Source organism: Mauremys reevesii, linkage group 1 (genome assembly GCF_016161935.1).
Source record: "Mauremys reevesii isolate NIE-2019 linkage group 1, ASM1616193v1, whole genome shotgun sequence".
Classification (NCBI taxonomy): Eukaryota; Metazoa; Chordata; order Testudines; family Geoemydidae; genus Mauremys; species Mauremys reevesii.
The window spans coordinates 327,234,958-327,257,760 of record NC_052623.1 but is presented as its reverse complement, the minus strand read 5'-3'; the positions used below and the strand labels follow the sequence as shown (position 1 = coordinate 327,257,760).

General features: G+C 41.2%; 1 protein-coding gene across 5 annotated transcripts in view; it reads left to right on the top strand.

Annotated features, from left to right (window-relative positions):
- The window catches only part of TAFA5 (TAFA chemokine like family member 5), a 594,392-nt gene that overhangs the window by 470,307 nt on the left and 101,282 nt on the right, over positions 1-22,803 (top strand). For all 5 annotated transcript variants that reach the window (XR_005592624.1, XR_005592625.1, XM_039519835.1 and 2 more), the window contains exon 3: positions 18,477-18,604. Coding sequence is in view for 3 of the 5 variants with exons in the window: in XM_039519835.1 (XP_039375769.1) it covers positions 18,477-18,604 (128 nt within the window). In the remaining 2 variants the exon portion in view is untranslated. The remainder of the gene's footprint in view (positions 1-18,476; positions 18,605-22,803) is intronic.

Sequence of the window (22,803 nt, the reverse complement as noted above, 5' to 3'; positions counted from 1 at the left end):
AACTTACTAAGATTTTAAAGGGATTGGATATTTATGTGGCTATCAAGAATATCTGGAATTATTATAATTAATGAAAACTAAAATTTTGTGGAAGGGGTATTAATCCCCATGCATAAGAGTTTAAGCAAATTTCTAACCACGAGAGATTGGTATGTATGGCAGACGAATTATGCTACATCTGCCTCTTGTGAGGTTCTTCTACCTTCCTCTGAAGCCAGTGATGTTGGCCACTGTCAGAGATGGGATCTTGGATTAAACTGGCCTCAGTCTGATGCAGTATAGCAGTTCCTATCTCCCTTACTCCAGTTGCAAATTACTATGGACCTCCAAGACAACTGGCCAGCATTTTGGAACCAAAGCTCCCTCCACTCTTGACCCACCTGCTGGGAAGGATTTAGCAGTGGGTTGCCCTGTGACCATTTACTCATACAGCCTGGGCCCCAGGTCCAGGGAGGCCACAAAGGAACATAAGAAAGAACGGGGTCTTATTCCAATTTCATTTTGCTATCACACATAACACATTCTAGACAATGCTATAGCTTGTAGTAAATAAGCTTACAATGCACAGAAGACTTGTAGAGTAAAAGCTGTGTTATCCGGGAGTTGACCAACCAGAAAGCTCTATAATCTGGTATTTCTGATCTTCAGTTGGGTCCAAGTTGGCACGGGACCAGCAGACTCCTTACCTGGCTCCGTGTGGCTCCCTGGAAGTGGTGACATGTCCCTGCTGCTCCTAGGCAGAGGAGCGGCCACAGGAGCTGTGTATTGTGCCCCACCCCACCCAGGCCTGAGTGCTAGCTCTGCAGCTCCCATTGGCTGGGAACCACGGCGTGCAGAACCGCCTGGCTGTGCCTCCACCTAGGAGCAGCAGAGACATGTTGCCACTTCCAGGGAGCCGCCCAAGGTCAGCGCCACCTGGATCCAGCACCCGAAAACCCTCCCGTGCCACAACCCCCTGTCCTGAGACCTCTCCTGCACACAGACTCCCTATCAGCGCTCATGCCCTGCAACCCTTCCCACCCCCCAGCTCTGAGCCCCCTCCTGCACCCAAATTCTTTCCCTTTTAGTTAACTGGAATTTTTGACTTACTGGCACCCCCTGTTCTCCCAACGTGCTGGATACAAAGCTTTTACTGTATATTATCATACTGCAAGGCTGTGTCATTCAAGCATTTGGAAACATTTTAATTATCTGACTGAAAATACTGATGAGGCACTAGGATGTTTTTGGGACAGGATCTGGCCAACTCTTTTATGGCAGCTCAGATGCACAGTGTTTTGATGCTGCTAATATTACACTGCCATAAGCAACCTTCCTAAATTTTGCCCATATTTGTGCTAAGTTACATTTTGGCTAAATACTGTCCAGGATAGTGCATTGCAAAACCACCTTTCAAATTATCCACTGGTAGAAGTGTACACTGGATGCGCTTAAAAACATACAAATTATGCCTTAGGTAATATTATCTAGTTATCTTAGTATCTGCAGTATTCCTCATAGTTCCCTATACTTAACAAATGCTGAGACAATGTTATTTAGTTATTGGCAGTTCTAACCACTGTGCTTTCATTTTAAGAGCATTACTGGAAGACCTATTTTGTGAATTAAGACTGTGACAGGACAAAATAATTCCTACCCTTTAGAGTAAACAGAAAAATTCACCAACATTTTCTTATTGCAATATAAAGGCCAGTATCTGGCCCCTAATATGAAGTTCCGCATATTGTAAACTTTCATAGATGTCAGAACTGTAAAAGACTGTTCAGGTCACCTAGTCTAACCCTCAGTTGTACATACAATTGATTCTCTGTCATTCATGCACAGCACAATCATGTAACATCTGCACAGAAAGAGGGAATTCTTTTCACATAGCATGAGTGCTTCACTGATATTGGGAATGAGAGAAAAGATCTTTTCCTGGAAAGAGACTGTGTGAAATGAAGTTGTAACACATTTGCTTAAAAGGCTCTTTTGTTAATTGCCATTGTGCTAATGGTGCTTTGAATATGAATTGTTTGCAAGCAGGAAGTAGGCAATGATTCAGCTAAGCAGAACATTAAGAAAACTTAAAGCTGGATGGGAAGAAAAAAAAAGCATTGGGTTTGCATTCATTAATCCATTCTAGGATGGTCTGTGCAGATTCAATAGTCAAAATATTACATATAATAAACACAATGCTTAAGCTATAGTGTCCCTTAGAAAGTTGGCATCATTTCATTTGCACCACAGAAGAATTGATGAAGGATTTGCTGGCAGAAACTTTGTTCTGTCTGTTTATTCATGGCCCTCCTTCCCAGTGTGTGTGTCTTTTAAGTGAAAAAAGGAGACATGTTTTCTCAGCAGGCTGACACATTTTGAATCATGTTTTCCATGACATGGGGTAAAGACTCCCTGCTAGTCTGTCTGGTAGAGAATAAGTATTCATGAACTCTCCAAGATGGTACAGAGAAATCAAACTATTATCTATGTTTCCTTAACCAGGATTCTTCAGTGAATCCTGTTTATATTATTGTCATTGAACATTAAAAATCTCTGTTAGATACAATTTAGAAATATATAATGCCAACTTTCTGCATGAGACTCTCCAGTTGAAAAAAATTGTATAGTGGTTAAAAAGTCATAGATAATACAGTTGTCAAGCCAATTGTTAATTCTATAATTAAGTATAGTTACTATACTGTTTTTACATGCTTATAACTTCCAACACACTCATAACTTGGACTGAAATTTCCCATTTTTTCTTACCCAGAGGAGGTTGGCTTTTGAAATTTTCAAGTGAAATAGCTTCATCCGTTTGATGGAATGATGAGTCTTTTTTTCTGATGTGTGAGACGGTAAATAACTTTTTTTTCCTTCTCACTGGGAAAAAACATTTCTACTACCTTCCTTCTCTCTTCACCTACCCTCCTCTCTGGCTGGCTGAAGAATGTCCTTGCCTCCTTTTCTGTTGTTTCCCCCTCTAAAATGTGTCACTATCGCTGCCCCCATCTTCCACTTCCTTACTTACCTGCTTTCTATGAATTGAGGGTTCTCTCTGCTGCTTAGCTTCAACAGCTGGCACTCGTCTTCAGGGATAGAACGTGGTTCAGGCCCTTTTGTGCAGCTCCCGGGTGTCCCTTTAAAGCTCTGCTGTGGCTTTCTCCTGCTTCTCACGGAAGGTGAGAAGGTGCCTGCTGCTTTGGCGGCTAAGCAGAGAAGAGAGAACATGGACATTATTACTTCCCTGTGGATGCCAGTAAGCATTCACCTTTGAGGTTCAGTAGTAGTACAAATCCTCCCTGCCACTTGTTGTGTACCTTGAAATGCTCTGCCAGCCAGCAGGCAGGACATTGGGAAGTGTGTTGTGTGTGTCCCAGCTTTAGAGGTAGGCTACATTTGCTGTAGTTCATAGCCACAGCTGAGTATATGAAGCCAGGTCTACACACACGGTTGTACCAGTTTAACCAATGGTGTGACTTTATACAAATTGAGTTAAACTGGTGCAACTTTGCACATGGATTCTTTCTCTTTTTAAGCTTGGCTTGTGTGAGTTTAGCTTGCATCCGTAAATGTACTGACACAAGCTGAACTGATTTAAGCCAGTTTTAAACTGATAGTCCACACGCAAATTGGTTTTGTTATACAAGTACAACTTTAAGTTAAACTTGTGTGATTTCTGTGTGTAGACAAGCCCTTATTGACCAGTGATTGACCATTTTCACGTGAGGTAATATACAAGCTGACATACAAGAATGACTTTAAATAGTAGGAAATATTTTTATGATTGGCTCAGAAGAATTGTTCAAGCTAACTTTATCTTGCTGTGTAAAGTTCCAATACAATGTGCATACATAGAAATTTCAGCATTATTGCAAAGAGAAATAGAGTACTAGCACTTTTAGGCTTCTTCATCTGCACAAGGGCCACTTCCAGTCTGTGAGCTCAATCCTTAATCAAGTAGCAGTCCCACTGAAGTCACTGGAAATTTTATCCAAGTCAGTACAGCAAGCTTGAGTACTGTCTGCTTTGCTGGACAAAATAAATCCTTAGTGATGCTTCCACTGTGCTTATGTGAAGCAGGAGTTTGAATGAATTCACACTACTGTGGCTCTTTTGTTGGCTAATTTGGCTCCTGAACCACTCAGGTCTCTGAGTATCACTGGGCTAGAGGAAAAGCCACAGAGCTGTGTGTGCTCCCTTGAAATGCACAAGGTGTGCATAAGCTAAGACTTCCAGATGTAGCTTTAAAGAGTTAAAGGATGTCTGATCTCTGTACATCAGGTGCTCAAAGCCTCGAGTTCCAATGGATGTGGTGTTGTCATGTCAAAATGTGCCCTTTTTGCTAGCGGGTATATGCATTCTTCTCTTCACATACCTAATGAGCACATGCAGGATGTGGGCATGTACACTGTAGGACTAGTATCTCAGTGAGGATCCTGCCTTTCCTCTCAGTTTCAGTATGTGTTTTGCTCTCCCAAGTACACTGAACCATTGCAGGGATTCAGCAATAATTTGTGACATTGGAGTTCTTCTGGATGGAATAGTGAAACCTCTAGGAAGCTCCTCCCATGCAGATCCCTTTGTGTCCATACCATGAAACACAGACTGTATCTGGGCTCTTGTTATGAAAGGGTGATTATACAAAAAGGGAGGTACATAGGAAGGCACATTTTGACTGGTATGGGGAGCTCATCAAAATGTAACCCACCCACCCCCAACTTTTCACCCATATCCCTGAGGATGGTGCATTTTGATGGGCTCCTCCCCACCCATCATATGTTACATTGCAGAAGTTAACATGGAAGACAGGTTCATTTCGATGCATATTTCAACATGACACAGTGCTTTGTTGCATTGATAATTCTTATGCTTTTCCTCTTATCCAAAAATAGCTCCTATCTTTCTTCCCCGACTTTTTCCTATGGCACTGATCATGCCATATGTGCTGACTTTTATTTTTCACTGGGGGTGCTCCACCCCCACTCTGCCCCTTCCCCCAAGGTCACACCCTCACTCTGCCTCTTCCCACCGCCACTCCTCCCCCGAGGCCATGCCCTCACTCTGCCCCCTCCCTCAAGGCCCCATCCTCACACCAACTCTTCCTGCCCCCTCCCTTGAGACCCCACCATTGCTCCACCACATCCCCCAAGGTTCCGTCCTCACTCTGCCTTTTCCCACCCTTCCTCCACCCCCTCCCTGAGGCCCTCGCCTGCCCACCGCTCGCTGCTCTCTGCCCTTCCCCAACCTGTTCCCTGAGACGCCAAATAGCTGTGGCTTGTGGGTGCTGAGCACTCACTATTTGTTTCCTGGGGTGCTCCAGCCCCGGAGCACCCATGAACCAGCACCTATGGATCAGGTACTAGAATAGTAACTAAAGTTACAGTGATTGCCTTCTTCAACCATATGGTTTGCTATCTTTGCAATGGTTAGCTCAATACACCTATATACATTATGGGACCTGGTTGTTGGCCTTCCCCCAGATTTGCCTGAACACTAGTCTACTGGCATGCTTTCCAAGAGGGAGATGTGCAGGGACCATCCCTCTGTCCCACGCCGATCCACAGGTCCAGTTACAGACTGGAAAGTATCATAAGCTTACCAGCTCTTCCTTTGTGCTACCAGCCCCTCCTCCTTCCAGGCTATTTGCATGTTCACTGACACCTGCATTCTCAGCCTTTTGACTCCCTGGATTCAAGTCCTTCGCTGTTACAGAAGCAGGGCCTGCATCCTGCCTTAAAGAGAGAATCATTTCCCAAAAGGACCTCAAAGCTGATATCTTGGAGAACCCCAACTACCAGCCCTCCCATCTTCCCGTGCCCCCCCTCCCCCCAGCCATGCCCCTAACTCTGGGTTTGCTTGAGTCCCAGTTCTGGGATGCCTCCATGGGTTCCCTTCCCCCAGACCTATACCTAGGCCAGTACCTTTAGAGTCTCTTTTCATACCTGGACCTACTGTCCACAAACACATTGGCCAACCTACCTGAACTCCACAGGTCTTTAGGCTTCCTGTCCACTAACCACATTTTAAGGTCCTGAGGAGAGACCTTATACAGCTGCTCCAACCGAAGCAGGTTATATAAATCCTCCAGGGTAGTGACCTCTGCACCCTTACCCCATTTGCGGAGATATTCTCCCATCAGGGTGGTCACACCCAAAGTCTTTTGTACACCCCGAAACCTTTTGCTGTACGCCTTAGGGGTCAGTTCAAATGTAAGCAGCAAAACTTTTGCGAACAGTTCATAGTCCCCAGTATCTATTCCGTCCATCTGGCTGTATGCCTCTATGGCATTGGGACCGAGTAAGCGGGTGAGACAGCTGAGCCAATCCACAGAGTCTTGCTGTGAGTGATTTTGGAACAGAGACTTGATCTGGGTCTCCCAGATTCCAGGGGAGTGTCCCAACCACCAACCTACCGGTTATTCTGGGGTGGGTCTCTCCTCTCTCTATTTGTGTTTTTTTCATAACACATTTTGAAAGGTCTGTTTTCATACACACTTGAATGAAAACAAATTCTAAAACCTCAGGGTTTTTTTCCACAAAATGAAAGTGGTGTTTTCCAGCTCGACATTACTCACTGGCGTTGTCCATTTGACTCAGGTGAACAAGTACTGCAGAACTGGGTTCTATCTAATTACCTCAATCACTGTCCTACACTTATAGCCATGGTACTTGAGCAACTTTCTTCCCTTCCTCTTTCCCTCCCACTCTTGTATTACTCTTCACTACTCTGTTTTCTTGTTATTTCCTTCTCTCCACTCATCCCACGTTTCTGCATCTCTGCTCTCAGTATTGTCTTCACATCCCCTCTCCTCTGGTCTGGTGTTGCTCTCCATCTCCACTTAAATCTGCTATGCTCAGCTTATTGGCAGCAAAGTGAAATGTGCTCAAAACCTGATCTCTGAAGTGTTTTGTGCTGGCACATCAGAGATCAGGGTTTTTTTAAATAAATTTTACTTTGCTTCCAGCACACTAATTGAATACAGCAGAGCAGAAAGCAGCAGAGGACAGAAACAGAAGACAATGAGTCCTGACAAAGACTTTCTCTAGGGGCAAGTGTTCAATTAACATCTCTTGTTAGACAGCGAAAAGTAACTATCCCCAGAGAATAGGACTCTGGATCAGGGCCAGCTTTAGGCCAATTCCACCAATTCCCCCGAATTGGGCCCCGCGCCTAAGAGGGCCCCGCACCCAGTGAGAATCCCTTCCCTGGCTAGAGGTGCCTTTTTAATTTTTACTCACCTGGCGGCGTGCCGGGTCTTCGGCGACACTTCAGCGGTGGGTCCTTCGCTTGCTCTGGGTCTTCGGCAGCACTTCGGCGGTGGGTCCTTCGGTGCCACCGAACACACGCAGAGCGAGTGAAGGACCCACCGCCGAAGTGCTGCCGAAGAATCGAAGCACCGCCCGGTGAGTACAAGCCCCATGTGGTTTTTTACTTTTTTTTTTTTTAATAGTCATCCCTGCTGAGGCCCCGTTGAAACTGTTCGAATTGGGCCCCGCACTTCCTAAAGCCGGTCCTGCTCTGGATCATTCACATTCTGAAAACTGTTAGATATCTTGGACTTTGGGCATTCAGTTTAGGGTCAAACTACTCTCCTGAATGAGCTATTGTGAGTTAGGTTGCTCATATTAAGCAATGATCTGTTTTGACATATAGATAGGAACTACCAAATTGGAACAGACCAGTAGTGTATATGTATCAGCAGAAATCCCTAAAATGTATAGATTGTACCTGCATAATCTAACCCAGATGTTACACTGCACTGATGGGTTACAAATACTCCTGACTCTCTGAGAGCTGGTACTGATTTTTTTCTTTGTTTCTAACTGCTTTATGGGAAGCTGAAAATACATGACATATATTAGTAGTATTACTTTTACAGCTAAACAAATGTGGTAGTTGCTGAAGGGATGCTTTTGGATTACAAATGAGAAGGCGACAGCACAATCTCAAATGGGAGTGATTGCAAATAGTCGGTGTCACAGTTCATAAGAACATAACATAATAACATAAGAAGGGCCGTACCGGGTCAGACCAAAGGTCCATCTAGCCCAGTATCTGTCTACCGACAGTGGCCAATGCCAGGTGCCCCTGAGGGAGTGAACCTAACAGGCAATGATCAAGTGATCTCTCTCCTGCCATCCATCTCCATCCTCTGACGAACAGAGGCTAGGGACACCATTCTTACCCATCCTGGCTAATAGTCATTTATGGACTTAGCCACCATGAATTTATCCAGTCCCCTTTTAAACATTGTTATAGTCCTAGCCTTCACAACCTCCTCAGGTAAGGAGTTCCACAAGTTGACTGTGCGCTGCGTGAAGAAGAACTTCCTTTTATTTGTTTTAGACCTGCTGCCTATTAATTTCATTTGGTGACCCCTAGTTCTTGTATTATGGGAATAAGTAAATAACTTTTCCTTATCCACTTTCTCAACATCACTCATGATTTTATATACCTCTATCGTGTCCCCCCTTAGTCTTCTCTTTTCCAAACTGAAGAGTCCTAGCCTCTTTAATCTTTCCTCATATGGGACCCTCTCTAAACCCCTAATCATTTTAGTTGCTCTTTTCTGAACCTTTTCTAGTGCTAGAATATCTTTTTTGAGGTGAGGAGACCACATCTGTACACAGTATTCGAGATGTGGGCGTACCATGGATTTATATAAGGGCAATAATATATTCTCAGTCTTATTATCTATCCCCTTTTTAATGATTCCTAACATCCTGTTTGCTTTTTTGACCGCCTCTGCACACTGCGTGGACATCTTCAGAGAACTATCCACGATAACTCCAAGATCTTTTTCCTGACTCGTTGTAGCTAAATTAGTCCCCATCATGTTGTATGTATAGTTGGGGTTATTTTTTCCAATGTGCATTACTTTACATTTATCCACATTAAATTTTATTTGCCATTTTGTTGCCCAATCACTTAGTTTTGTGAGATCTTTTTGAAGTTCTTCACAATCTGCTTTGGTCTTAACTATCTTGAGTAGTTTAGTATCATCTGCAAACTTTGCCACCTCACTGTTTACCCCTTTCTCCAGATCATTTATGAATAAATTGAATAGGATTGGTCCTAGGACTGACCCTTGGGGAACACCACTAGTTACCCCTCTCCATTCTGAGAATTTACCATTAATTCCTACCCTCTGTTCCCTGTCCTTTAACCAGTTCTCAATCCATGAAAGGACCTTTCCTTTTATCCCATGACAGCTTAATTTACATAAAAGCCTTTGGTGAGGGACCTTGTCAAAGGCTTTCTGGAAATCTAAGTACACTATGTCCACCGGATCCCCCTTGTCCACATGTTTGTTGACCCCTTCAAAGAACTCTAATAGATTAGTAAGACACGATTTCCCTTTACAGAAACCATGTTGACTATTGCTCAAGAGTTTATGTTTTTCTATGTGTCTGACAATTTTATTCTTTACTATTGTTTCAACTAATTTGCCCGGTACCGACGTTAGACTTACCGGTCTGTAATTGCCGGGATCACCCCTAGATGATTTTTAAATATTGGCGTTACATTAGCTAACTTCCAGTCATTGGGTACCGAAGCCGATTTAAAGGACAGGTTACAAACCTTAGTTAATAGTTCCGCAACTTCACATTTGAGTTCTTTCAGAACTCTTGGGTGAATGCCATCTGGTCCCGGTGACTTGTTAATGTTGAGTTTATCAATTAATTCCAAAGCCTCCTCTAGTGATACTTCAGTCTGTGACAGTTCCTCAGATTTGTCACCTACAAAAGCCAGCTCAGGTTTGGGAATCTCCCTGACATCCTCAGCCGTGAAGACTGAAGCAAAGAATCCATTTAGTTTCTCCGCAATGACTTTATCATCTTTAAGCGCTCCTTTTGTATTTTCATCGTCAAGGGGCCCCACTGGTTGTTTAGCAGGCTTCCTGCTTCTGATGTACTTAAAAAACATTTTGTTATTACCTTTGGAGTTTTTGGCTAGCCGTTCTTCAAACTCCTCTTTGGCTTTTCTTATTACACTCTTGCACTTAAGTTGGCAGTGTTTGTGCTCCTTTCTATTTGCCTCACTAGGATTTGACTTCCACTTTTTAAAGGAAGTCTTTTTATCTCTCACTGCTTCTTTTACATGGTTGTTAAGCCACGGTGGCTCTTTTTTAGTTCTTTTACTGTTTTTCTTAATTTGGGGTATACATTGAAGTTGGGCCTCTATTATGGTGTCTTTAAAAAGGGCCCACGCAACTTGCAGGGATTTCACTTTAGTCACTGTACCGTTTAACTTTTGTCTAACTAACCCCCTCATTTTTGTATAGTTCCCCCTTTTGAAATTAAAGGCCACAGTGTTGGGCAGCTGAGATGTTCTTCCCACCACAGGGATGTTGAATGCTATTGTGTTATGGTCACTATTTCCAAGTGGTCCTGCTATAGTTACCTCTTGGACCAGCTCCTGCGCTCCACTCAGGATTAAATCTAGAGTCGCCTCTCCCCTTGTGGGTTCCCGTACCAGCTGCTCCATGAAGCAGTCATTTAAAGTATCGAGAAATTTTATCTCTGCATTTCGTCCTGAAGTGAAATGTTCCCAGTCAATATGGGGATAATTGAAATCCCCCACTATTATTGGGTTCTTAATTTTGATAGCCTCTCTAATTTCCCTTAGCATTTCATCATCACTATTACTGTCCTGGTCAGGTGGTCGATAATAGATCCCTACTGTTATATTTTTACTAGAGCATGAAATTTCTATCCATAGAGACTCTATGGAACCTGTGGATTCGCTTAAGATTTTTACTTCATTTGAATCTACACTTTCTTTAACATATAGTGCCACTCCTCCCCCTGCACGGCCTGTTCTGTCCTTCCGATATATTTTGCCTAGTTCAGGGCAACTGCACCTGCATTTCCCCACTGTGGTCCAGCAAGGGCCCCCACTCTAGACTCCAGGCTCCTCAGCTGTCACTTTGTTTGGGTTGAGGTCTGTGATCCTCTCCCTCCTGATTGGGTTTTTCCCAGGCTGCACAGCTCCTTGCCTACATTGTCAATTTCTCCGCAAGTCAGACTGCCTCAGCAGTTTGGTTTTTTAATGTTTGGGATGTAATAAAGAAGCTGTAATATAGTTTGGTGACAAAATGGAAAAGAAGAATAAAATAAAGTTAATAGATTTATAGATTCCAAGGCCAGAAGGGACCATTGTGATCATCTAGACTGAACATAGAGCAGGACATAGAAATTCCCAGAATTAATTCCTAGAGCATATCTTTTTAGAAACACATCCAGTTTTGAGTTAAAAAGTGCCAGTGATGGAGAATCCACCATGATCCTTGGTAAATTGTTCCAGTGGTTAATTGCCCTCACTGTTAAAAATTTACTCCTTATTTCCAGTCTCAATTTGTCAAGCTTCAACTTCCAGCCATTGGATCATGTTATACCTTTCTCTGCTAGATTGAAGAGTCCATTATGAAACATTTGTTTCCCATGTAGATATTTATAGACCAGGGATCGGCAACCTTTGGCACGCTGCCCGCCAGGGTAAGCACGCTGGCAGGCCAGGCTGGTTTGTTTACATGCCACGTCCACAGATTCAACCGATCGTGGTTCCCACTGGCCGCGGTTCGCCTTACCAGGCCAATGGGGACTGCGGGAAGCAGCGGCCAGCACATCCCTCGGCCCACACCTCTTCCTGCCACCTCCATTGGCCTGGAGCGGCGAACCACGGCCAGTGGGCTGTACGATCGGCCGAACCTGTGGATGTGGCAGGTAAACAAACCAGCCCAGCCCACCAGGGTGCTTACCCTGGCAGGCTGCGTGCCAAAGGTTGCTGATCACTGTTATGGACTGTGATTAATCAAATCACCTTTTAACCTTCTCTTTTTAAGTAAAAGGATTAAGTTCCTTGACTTCATTACTCTAAAGTATGTTGTCCAATCTTTAATCATTCTCATGATTCTTCTCTGAACCCTCTCCAATTTATCAACATCCTTTGTGAATTGTGAACACCATAACTGGACACACTATTCCTGCAGAGATTGCACCAGAGCAAAATAGAGAGATAATAGAACCTTCCTAAACTTGCCAGATAGTCCCCTGCTTATGCATCCAAAGATTGCATTAACTCTTTTGGCCACATTGTCGCACTGGGAGCTCATGTTCAGCTGATTATGGACCCATGACTTCCAAATCTTTTTTTAGTGTCAATGCTTCCAAGGATAGAGTCCCCCATTCTGTAAGTATGGCCTGCATTCATAGATGTACCCCATTATATTTAGTCATATTAAAACACATATTGTTTGTTTGCACCTAGCTTACCAAGTGATCTAAATTGTTCCTTATCAGTGACCCTTCCTCTTCTTTCTTCATGATTGCCCCAATTTTTGTGTCATCTGTAAACTTTATAGAGTTTAAGGCCTGAAAGAACTACCAGATCATCTAGTGTGTATCCACCAACGCCACCCTGTACCTGCACACTAAAGCCAACAGCTAAAATTAGACCAAAGTATTACAGCCCAGAGCAGACTGGACTATTCAGAGACAGAGAATACAAGGAACTGAGATGCACTAGTGATGATTTTGTTTTCTTTCAGGACATTGATAAAAATAAGAAATAGTGTAGGGCCAAGGTCTGATCCCTATGGCTCACCAGTAAAAACACACCTGTTAGATGATCCTTCCCCAACGATAATTACATTTTAAGACCTGTCAGCCAGTTTTTAATCAATTTAATGTGTGCCATGGTAATTTTATATCTTTCTAGTTTTTCTTTTTTTAATCAGAATGTCATATGGTACCAAATCCCATATCAGCTGCTCCGTTATCTTTCCTAGGATCAATGTCAAACTGACAGGCCTATAATTATCCAAACATTTCAATTTACCCTTTTTAAATATTGGTAGAAAATTAGCTTTCTTCCAGTCTTCTGGAAATTCTCCAGTGTTTGAACACTTATTTAAAATCAACATTAATGGTCCAGAAAGCTCTTCAGACAGCTCTTTTAAAACTCTTGGGTGCAAGATATCTGGACCTGCTCATTTATAAATGTCTAACTTTAGTAGCTGCTGCTTAGCATCATTGCTAGTTCTACTGGAGTGTAAGCTATTTCATTGTCATCATTATCATTATCATCATCTTATGCTATCACTATATCTGTTTTTTTCCTAAATACAGAACAAAAATATTTATTGGACTCTCCTGCCTTTCCTACATCAATATTAATAATTCTGCTATTTCTAGTAATGCAATACCATTGTGATTAGTTTTGTTCCTATTATACTTTAAAAACTCTGTATTGTCCTTAAAAATATATTGCTGATCATAGATTTCTCCTTGTGTGTTTTTGTTTCCCTTATCCATTTTCTACAATTCCTAGCGTCTGATTTATTTTCGATAATATCAACTTCTCTTTTCTTTCTTTTGTTATTTTATGTATCTGCCTTCATTTACTCTCTAAACTAGGCCATTTTTTCCAACCAGTAAGGCCTTCTTCCTTGTGGGATTGTGGCTTTTGGGGTGTCTAAGAAAGCATTCTTAAATAATTACCAATTATCATTTACATTTTTCTGACTAAATTCTTCCTTCCAGCTGCTTTAGCTCATGATTGGTTTCAGCTTTGTGAAATTGACTCTAATTTTAAAACACCAAGTATATATACTACTGGTTTTGACTTTATTCTGTTTGCATAGTATAAATGCTTCTCCGAGCTTCAACAGAAGATTTCTGGACTACATGTTATCAGAAACTTTCTGGAAGGGTTTTGAAAGTTTTCATCACCCCAACCTGCTCTGTGACTCTTCTTCAAAGCCTGAGTTCCACTCATGCTGCATAGCTATTTCAGTTAGTCAGGCTTTCACTTGAATATTATTTTTCCTTGATTTTCTGTTGCTAAGTTTTTCTGTATTATTATCATCTGTCATTGTGGTTTGCAGGGTGTCTCTAGTTTCACGCCTTTCTAAACTGTCAATGCATCTTTATTTAAAGAGCTCTATAAAGATGGATGTAAAGTTAAGTGTGTGCTTATGGGTTTTGCTGAATAGGGTCCCATATCCATAGGGATGACCCTGCAAACACTTAAGAGTGTGAGTTGACTTCTAAGGAACTATTTATGAACCAAGTTACTCACATGCTCAAGTATTTGCAGGAGCAAGTCTTTAGCTGCTAAGAGTTAAATCCTGTCCATTCCTTTGCAGCTGAGGAGATTCCTCTGGCATGGGGACTGGTATGGTTCTACTATCTGGATGGGGAGAATAGGGTTTGGGTTCCCACACAAGGTGTACGTGTGTGTGTGGGACAGAGAAGGGGGAGTTGGATTAAGGGCAGTGCCTCTGCATAGATTATGCAGTCCTCCACCCTGGGTCAGGGCTCCCAAGGAGCATTTCAGCCAATATGCAGCCGCTCAGCCTGCTGGAGAGGATTCCTTCCCCCAACTCTTCTATGTATCTGCCCACCTCAGCTCCAGGATCAGGCCCTACCTTGTGATGACAGCAAGAGCAAAATGCTAAAACAGGGATGCTAGACATTGCTATAGTAAATATAGCAATGTTCTTTTGATTAATTTAAATAGTCTCTGGCTAACTCTTCATGAATTAGCCATTTCTAATTTTCTGCCTGGAACAGAATGACCGTCTGTTGGAAAGGTAGCCAAAGCTTCTGCTATTTCCTTGTCTCATAGTAAAGTGGATTAATGCTTGGGGTTCATGAGCTAGCACAACCAAATTACTGCTCTGAAGACACTCATGACTGCAGTGGCTTATTAAACTACTGTGATCCATTTTGTGTTTTTATCTGCCTCTTTACTGCCACTGCAGTTTAACCAATAGAATATATATTTTAAAAGTCTATTACTTTGCATAAATATTTTTTTGTTTAAATTCTCATTTTTTTAAAAGCACAGTAGGAGCTTATTATGTATATACCATATTTCCATAAGGGAAAAGGAGATATCTTATGGGTAAGGTACAAGACTGGGAATCAGGCAACCTGGAGGTTTTATTCCCAGCTATGCTACAAACTTCCTGTGTGACCTTGGGCATGTCAATTAACCTCTATACAAAATGTGGACAATAAAAGTTACCTACCACTCATGGGTGTTGTAAAGCTAGCTAAATGCTTTGAAGTTTGCAGAGTGTTTTGAGATTCTTGGTAAGCAGACATTATACAAATGCAAAGTGGTCTGGCTGTCGTGCCAGTGACTTGTAACCTTTTTGTTCGTTCCAAGGGTTTATAATTTTTTTGTATTTTTTTTATTTATACTATAAAAAAATTGGTTATTTATATTATCCAAAAGGACTGAGGAGGAATTGGTGGGAACAGACTGTGAAAATAAAAAAGGAGAGTGGGTAAAAGGAGAATGAAATGGAAGGGGATAGAAGAAGAAAGAGGAAAGAAGTGAGACAAACACAAAGGATGAGGAGAGAGAGACTGGTAAGAGGGAGTGAGAAGATGATGGAACCAACAGCCATTAGGAATTTATCAAGTCACAAAATTTATCAGGCATGTCTGATGAGCTGAGCTGGTCTCTCTAGGACCAATGGGGAAGACAGGGTCCTCAGAGGCACTGATGTAACCCTCCTCCCTGCACTTTTAGCTACTTTGAGAAAGGAAACACTAGGATAGCCCTTAGCATGCCCTTTGCAAACTCTTTGTGGCTGTTGATCCTGCTTCTGCCATGTGGGTAGAGGGAGGGGAAGAATCCTAGACTCAATAAAAGTTGCAGATGCTTAGCAATACTTGGCCCATGATTGTAAATAATTATTTATCACTCTTATTATTAACCTATTTACACTCTTTCCAAAGGTCAAGGACAATGACACTGAGAAGCAGCAATTGGAAAACTGATCAAAGGCAATACTTTTTACACAATTTATAATTAACCTATGGAACTAATTGCCACAAATTATCATTGAAACCATGAGGATCAGACATGTATGGGGATAATGGCAACATCCATGATAACTTTACATTGGATAAGAAGTATGAATGATATAAACACTAATAATTTAGGGCATAAGCCAACCACTAACTACCTGGAGTTTTTCCTGTGTGTGAGTTTTTCCATTATTGTTCATTGCAGGGATTTTTGCACCCTCCTCTAAAGCACGTAGTGACTCTGAGATAAGATACTGGCAGCCTTATCTTCTGCTTACTATGTTGGGTTCTAACAACATGCCTCTCATTGTGGTGTCTGAACACCCATTACACATACCACTTACTTCTTGTCTAGGGCCACTGCTGTGATCTGGAATGGCAATCTCTATATCCCAGTATTATTTTCATTATTTATTACTGATATTCTTATTTGAGGAAAAAGTAAAAATGTTTTTTTCCTCTCTTTATTTCGAAGTTCCTTCTTCAGACATTGTAAATAAAATTTCAGCAGACGTGTGTATTTCAATCCTACATCTTCTAAGATGGGATATAACATTTTGTATTTATTGCTGTTGGACAAGGTTTATCTCACTTTTTTTTGCTGTCACAAAAAGATGATGCTTTCTATTTGGGAGATTTACCAGAGATGCAGCAGTGGGTAACTGCCTGACTGAATAACGAACACATGTAAAAAGGAAATACAGAAAACAATGCTGCTGTTTTACTGAGAAACATAGATATCCTGTTAAGAAGGTTAATTATGAGTAAAAAGTCACTAAATGCATTTTTGTTCAAGCTATCTTATCCTAGAACAAGGATCGGCAACCTTTGGCACGCAGCTCGCCAGAGTAAGCACCCTGGCGGGCTGGGCCGGTTTGTTTACCTGCTGCATCCGCAGGTTCGGCTGATCGTGGCTCCGACTGGCCACGGTTCGCCACTCCACAGCCCCCATTAGCCTGGAGCGGCAAACCACTGCCAGTAGGAGCCACGATCGGCTGAACCTGTGGATGCAGCAGATAAACAAATCGGCCTGCCAGGGTGCTTACCCTGGCAAGCCGTGTGCCAAAGGTTGCCGATCTCGGTCCTAGAATATACAGTTGAACAATATTAACCTTTCTCTTTAATAACTGGAAAACCTACTGAAAACTGCTGAATGCTGCAGATCAGTTAAGAATACTTTACTTTACTTGTAACCACTGCCTGGAACTGTTCTGATTTATCTTCTTGAAAGCTGTTGGTTGAATGCTCATGTTCTCTAACTGAAATGATCACTATCTAAAAACACAATTCTACTAGGTGCTGTGTGTGCACAATCCCCATTGACTTCAATGCAGCTGAAGAGGCTCAGCACTTGTTAGAAGGTGCAAAGCAGCTCACAGGCCCTTAGGATGAAATTCACCCCTTTGCAGAGAACTATCCGAAGGTCTATGCGTCATATAAGTGTCATTTAAGTCCTCAAAACTGGATCTGAGTGGGATTTAAGAGAGTCGTAGGCTTTCTGCTGACTCTCTGCATGGGGATGAATTTCACCCTCAGTGAATAAACACAATAAAATGCAAAGATATTGCATCAGGAAATACACTTTATTTGTTCTGACAACTGTAATTCAATTTTAATTATTGATAGTAGTTGGTATTATGCATGTAAACATACTGTGAAAATAGTGAAGTCTTAGTAATATGAGACGTCCCCGCAGCACTCTTCTGTTACAGGGAATGGCAAAGTAAAAGGGGAAACTAAGTTCATACCATAGATATGTGCTAAGGCCCTGATCCTGCAAACTCTAATAAATGCTCCATGGGACTATTTGAATTCCTAAAGTATGTTAATCATTTTCAGCATCAGGGCCTAAATGATCATGCTAACCATGTGTGTTTAGCACAATAATCTGTTTTAACAAACCTTTTGTTTTTCTTTCCATTTAGTGAAATATTTTTGGTATGTTTCAATTTGCTGCTGCTGTCATAGAATATGACATCACTAATACCTAGGCTGCCAATCCATAGTATTTGTAATGTCACAGATGGATGCATTCTGAGATCCCAGCAAAGAACACAAAGAGAAATTAGCAGATGGGCTAACCAATTAAAATAAAATAAAATAAAAACTTATTTGTTTCCTGGCATCCCTCGACAGCCCCATGAATGGAGACAGTTTAGCATATATTTCTGGGTGTAACTCAGTGTTACACAGAACTCTTCTTCAGAGATTGGCATAAGTTGAAAAGCTTGGCTCTTTCACCAATGGAAGTTGGGCCAATAAAAGATATTACTTGACGCAGCATGACTCTCTAATATCCTGGGACTGACACAATTACAACACTGCAAACAACATTATTATTAATTTTAACCATTGGTCTTCCCATTATATTTCATATACACCAGAAATTCATGTCATTGAAAACTTACCTCTGCTTGTTCTTTTATCTTCTTTTGTTAAACCAGTACTCTGTTTTGTTTTATTGTTATTTAAATTTTGTTTTTGTTATATAATTGGTTGGCACAGCAGGCAATGTAAATAAGTTTGTAAATTGCTTGGGGCTATCTATGGCATAGCCTATGATTGAATTATCTGATTATGAAAATTGGCACCTCTAATGAGTCAGAGTTCAGAGGGAAGTGAAACTCAAACCCACCTGCCAACTGTTTTTGTTTTTTTCCTCTTCCACAGCACGAATTATCAAAACAAAACAGTGGTGTGAAATGCTTCCATGTTTAGAAGGAGAAGGCTGTGATTTGCTAATCAATAAATCAGGCTGGACCTGTACACAACCGGGTGGGCGAATAAAGACAACCACGGTAAGCTATTTCCCTTTTGTTCCTCCTCATCTGTAACTTCCAGAGAGCAAAGGCTGAGACTTCAAATTTAGATGCAGCATAGGGTTTTAAAGTTAGACACCAGTTAGTAGCCCATGCTCACAAAGACCCATACTGAGGCACACACATGTACTTTCATACCTGTGATCACAGACAGGGAAAGTGTAGCAGATTGCTAAAAGGATGTAAAATGCCAAACTTTGACTTAAAAGGGTCCATAAATTCAGCCAGTAAAAATTGTCTTTTCACCTTTATTTCACCCTACTGTGTATTCTGAACTGTGGGTAGAGCAAGGATATAAAACTTCATACTACTGATCGAATGGGGGGGAAATTAGTTTGTATTTTTTTAAATAAAAGTAGTTTTGGCTTTTCACTATAATAAAAAGGCAGTTTTCAAAGACAAATCTCCATCTTCCCAGAGGAAAATTTACGTGAGGCCCAAAGAAAACAAAACAATAAAACCCATTTTGGGGGATAATCAGAACTTTGGCGGTAACTTGTCCATATTGTACTTTTCAACTCCTTGGTGTCGTCTCCTGTAGTGTTTTGGATTTGTTTGAAGACGTTATATTGAGATTGAATATGCCTACAACAGTGATGGCCCCCAGGACTTTTAGCATCAAGCATCAGTCTGTGGGACATTCTCCAAACCAACTGAAGACTCTTGTGCTTCAAAAATTTAAAACGTCCCAGGAGATATGGTAGAATAATACCCTGATAGGTTGCTATGCCATCGGGGATATTTTTTTCCATAGGTTTAGAGGACTCTCAAGCTACACTTAAATAACTGACATTTCAAGAATGTTTCATCATAAAGATTTACTTCAAAACCTGCTTTATATATTAACCTCAGTATGCTTCAAATTAGTGAGGTTTAGCAGGGTTAGGGCACAAGCCTATCAAGCAGGATCTCCTACATAGATTCTTTCTCTGGAGAGAGGTTAGGAGACACTATTGCATATTTTATAGTGTTTTTACAGTGTCAGTATTTTGACACAAAATCAACATGACCTTCACTTTTTAATTTTTTTTTAACCAATCTTTGAGAATAACATTTATTGTCAAGTGACATTTCCAAGCATAATCTGTGAATTTGGTATTGTTCTAATGTAAGATCCCATGCCATCCTGACATCCCTGTAGTTGCTATACATAGCAAGGTACATTATGGATAGTGTTGCAAACTTACCTCTCAGTCTCCAGATCAGAACTTTAATCTTCATTTCCTTTAGGTCATAAGAGTGTAATTTATGAAATGGTGATATAAAAATATAATAGAGGGAAACAATATCATCAGCTCCCAAGGGCAGACAGACCTGACAGGGTATCTTTGGAACGCTCACAGTATTATTCAAAATCTCATTAATTCAGTGATATTTTCGGTACCTCAGGTAAAGCAAATTACCTATGTACCCTGAGACATTTGCATCTATCATTATTATTGTTTGTTTTATCAGGATGCACCAGTGATATGCTTGGTGCTATGAAAGATAAAAAGTAAGCACAGTGCCTACCCCGAGAAATTAATGTTAGATATCTATCAGATTGGTTCAGTGGATCTTTTAGATTTGACACCAGGGCCTGATTCTGATCTCACACCTGCTTTACAACTGTTTAACTCTACTGACCTAAACAGAATTACTCTTGTTTTCTACCACAATAAATGAGATCAGAATCAGGACACATCCTTGGGAAATTATGGCAATGCTGAGCAAAGTCTTATTAAGAAGAATCTCTTCTGTGACAAGATATGCTCAACGGAGGAGAGAAAAGGACTTCTGTCCAACCCTGTCACAGCCCAGGCCCTTACCTAATTTAGAACAGTCTACAACAGCTGGCTCAGATCCCTAAGAGACCATACAGCATTGGAGAATTACCAGAGGGAAGTGCAATTCTACTGTAGCCCTTCTGTACCCCTCCCACTACATCTTCTCCCACCACCTTAGTGACCGCTAAGCTGAAGTGTAATGGGCAGGTGGGAGGGTGTGCACACATACATTAATTGTCTATTGAGCCAAACTAACAGTCCAGGATGTTCCAAGGAACACTGGGTCCAGCATAAATGACAAAAAAAAAATAGTACTAAAAAAAAAATAATCCAATTGTTCATAGGGCACTTGATTTGGTGTGCAGGGGAGGGGTCAGAAAATATCAAAAGATGTGGGAACTTGGTTCATATGGGCTTCATAATGACTAATATAAACCCTTAAGAAAAGAGGATTTATAATGGAAGCACCAACACTCTTCTTTGTAGCAATACTGATTGAAGGAATAAAGAAAGAAAGATTTTTCTTCATCAGCCTTCTGCTAGATCCATACTGCTCCTTGTTGAAAATATAAGTACAGCAACGTGCAGCCTGAGATGGGGTGATAAGGAACACTGTGGAATTAACCTCCAAATACACAGAGAATATACAGCCCATTGTGGGTCTAATCCTCCTGTGGAAATAAGTGAATATTCTGCCATATATTCTAATGGGAGCGGGATTGGGGCCTAAATTCGTTAACCTACAAAATTTATGCAGGTGTTTGCAGGTAATATTAGGTTGTATCTGAAAGGGAAAGTGATACTAGTACTGTACCTTTCACTACCATAGCAGGGATAAGTTTCTGTAACACAAGATATCCTATTACTGATGTCATATCAGTAATTATATGCTGCACTATATGTACTATAACTGGTAAGGAGGAATAGAACTGAACACTTGAGGACTTCCATTTGTAGTGACTCTTGCACTGATGTCTGTTGTTAGTGTTATAGCATTATAGGCACTTGTGTAAATAATATGATGTCCGGGCTTGGGCATAGCAGAAGTGTGTGAAACATGAAGCTAAGTGAAGGGAGGTGATAAGTTTCCTCTCATGAGAATATGGATGCTAGAACCCATTTTTTTCCCATTAAAATGAGGCAGAAATAGAACTCTTGCCTGGATGAGTTTTACTAATGTGAACAGCATCACATTATGTAATAATGCTTAATATTTTATGTGCCAAATATCCAGGAAACTGCAAGCTTATCTAGTAAATACACTTTGCACCCACATGTTTCTGTGTATTGTGTTTCCTAAGAAGGGCTTGGCTGGTGTCAAAATAGTTTTGTGTCAAAATAGTTTAACCTAGATAGTCAAGGCCTGATTTTTTCATTGCCTGCCTGCACTTTGTGTAAGCATTTATGCCTGTGCAAAGTATTGCAACCAAATCGCAATTCTCTACTCACACTCGTGGCAGCCTTTTATGCCCATTTTTCATTCACTTTGCACAGCTGTAAATGACTACACAACGTGCCAGGGAAGGGAGAATCAGACCCAACATATATTCTAAATGGATCTGGATGTCACTTATGCCCTGTCATCCTTTCTACAAGGTGTGAATGAACCAAGGATTTTTCATCCCATAAGAGGCTTTTAGAATTGAAGATTGACTGGGCCAACTGCCAATCTATGTACTAAGCATCTGATTGTCAATACAAGGAAACAATATGGCAGCTTACTAGAGGAGATGCTGTAGGAACAGAACACTTCTTAGTTGTTAACACTTTTAACAAAGACTGTGAATGGCTAGCCAACTACAAAAGCAGTTTCTCCTCCCTCGGTGTTCACACCTCAGCTGCTAGAAGAGGGCATTGTCCTCCCTGATTGAACTAACCTCGTTATCTCTAGACTGATTCTTGCCTGCATATTTATACCTGTCTCTGGAAATTTCCACCACATGCGTCTGACGAAGTGGGTATTCACCCGCGAAAGCTTATGCTCCAATACGTCTGTTAGTCTATAAGGTGCCACAGGACTCTTTGTCGCTTTTTACAGATCCAGACTAGCACGGCTACCCCTCTGATGCTTTTAACAAAGTGATTCATGCTAAGTACTTTTATTTTTAAAATGCCTTTATTTAAAAATGCCTCTATGGTTATCTTCAAATCACCTGCCATGCAAAAATGTTCTGCTTTTTATATTTTCATTAATCTCCCAAATCTGATTTTTAAAATGAATTTACCTGACTCTCTTGTGTGAGAAAGACTATATAATCTCATCAGTGCCAGAAGATGTGTCATGATTTCACCAGATACTGCGTAGAAACATGGCCCTTTTATATTTCAAGCATGAATCTTGCCAGTGTATAAATGAGGAGATACACAAATCTATTGGCTTTACAGGGGAGATTAATTTTAGCACCAAAGTGT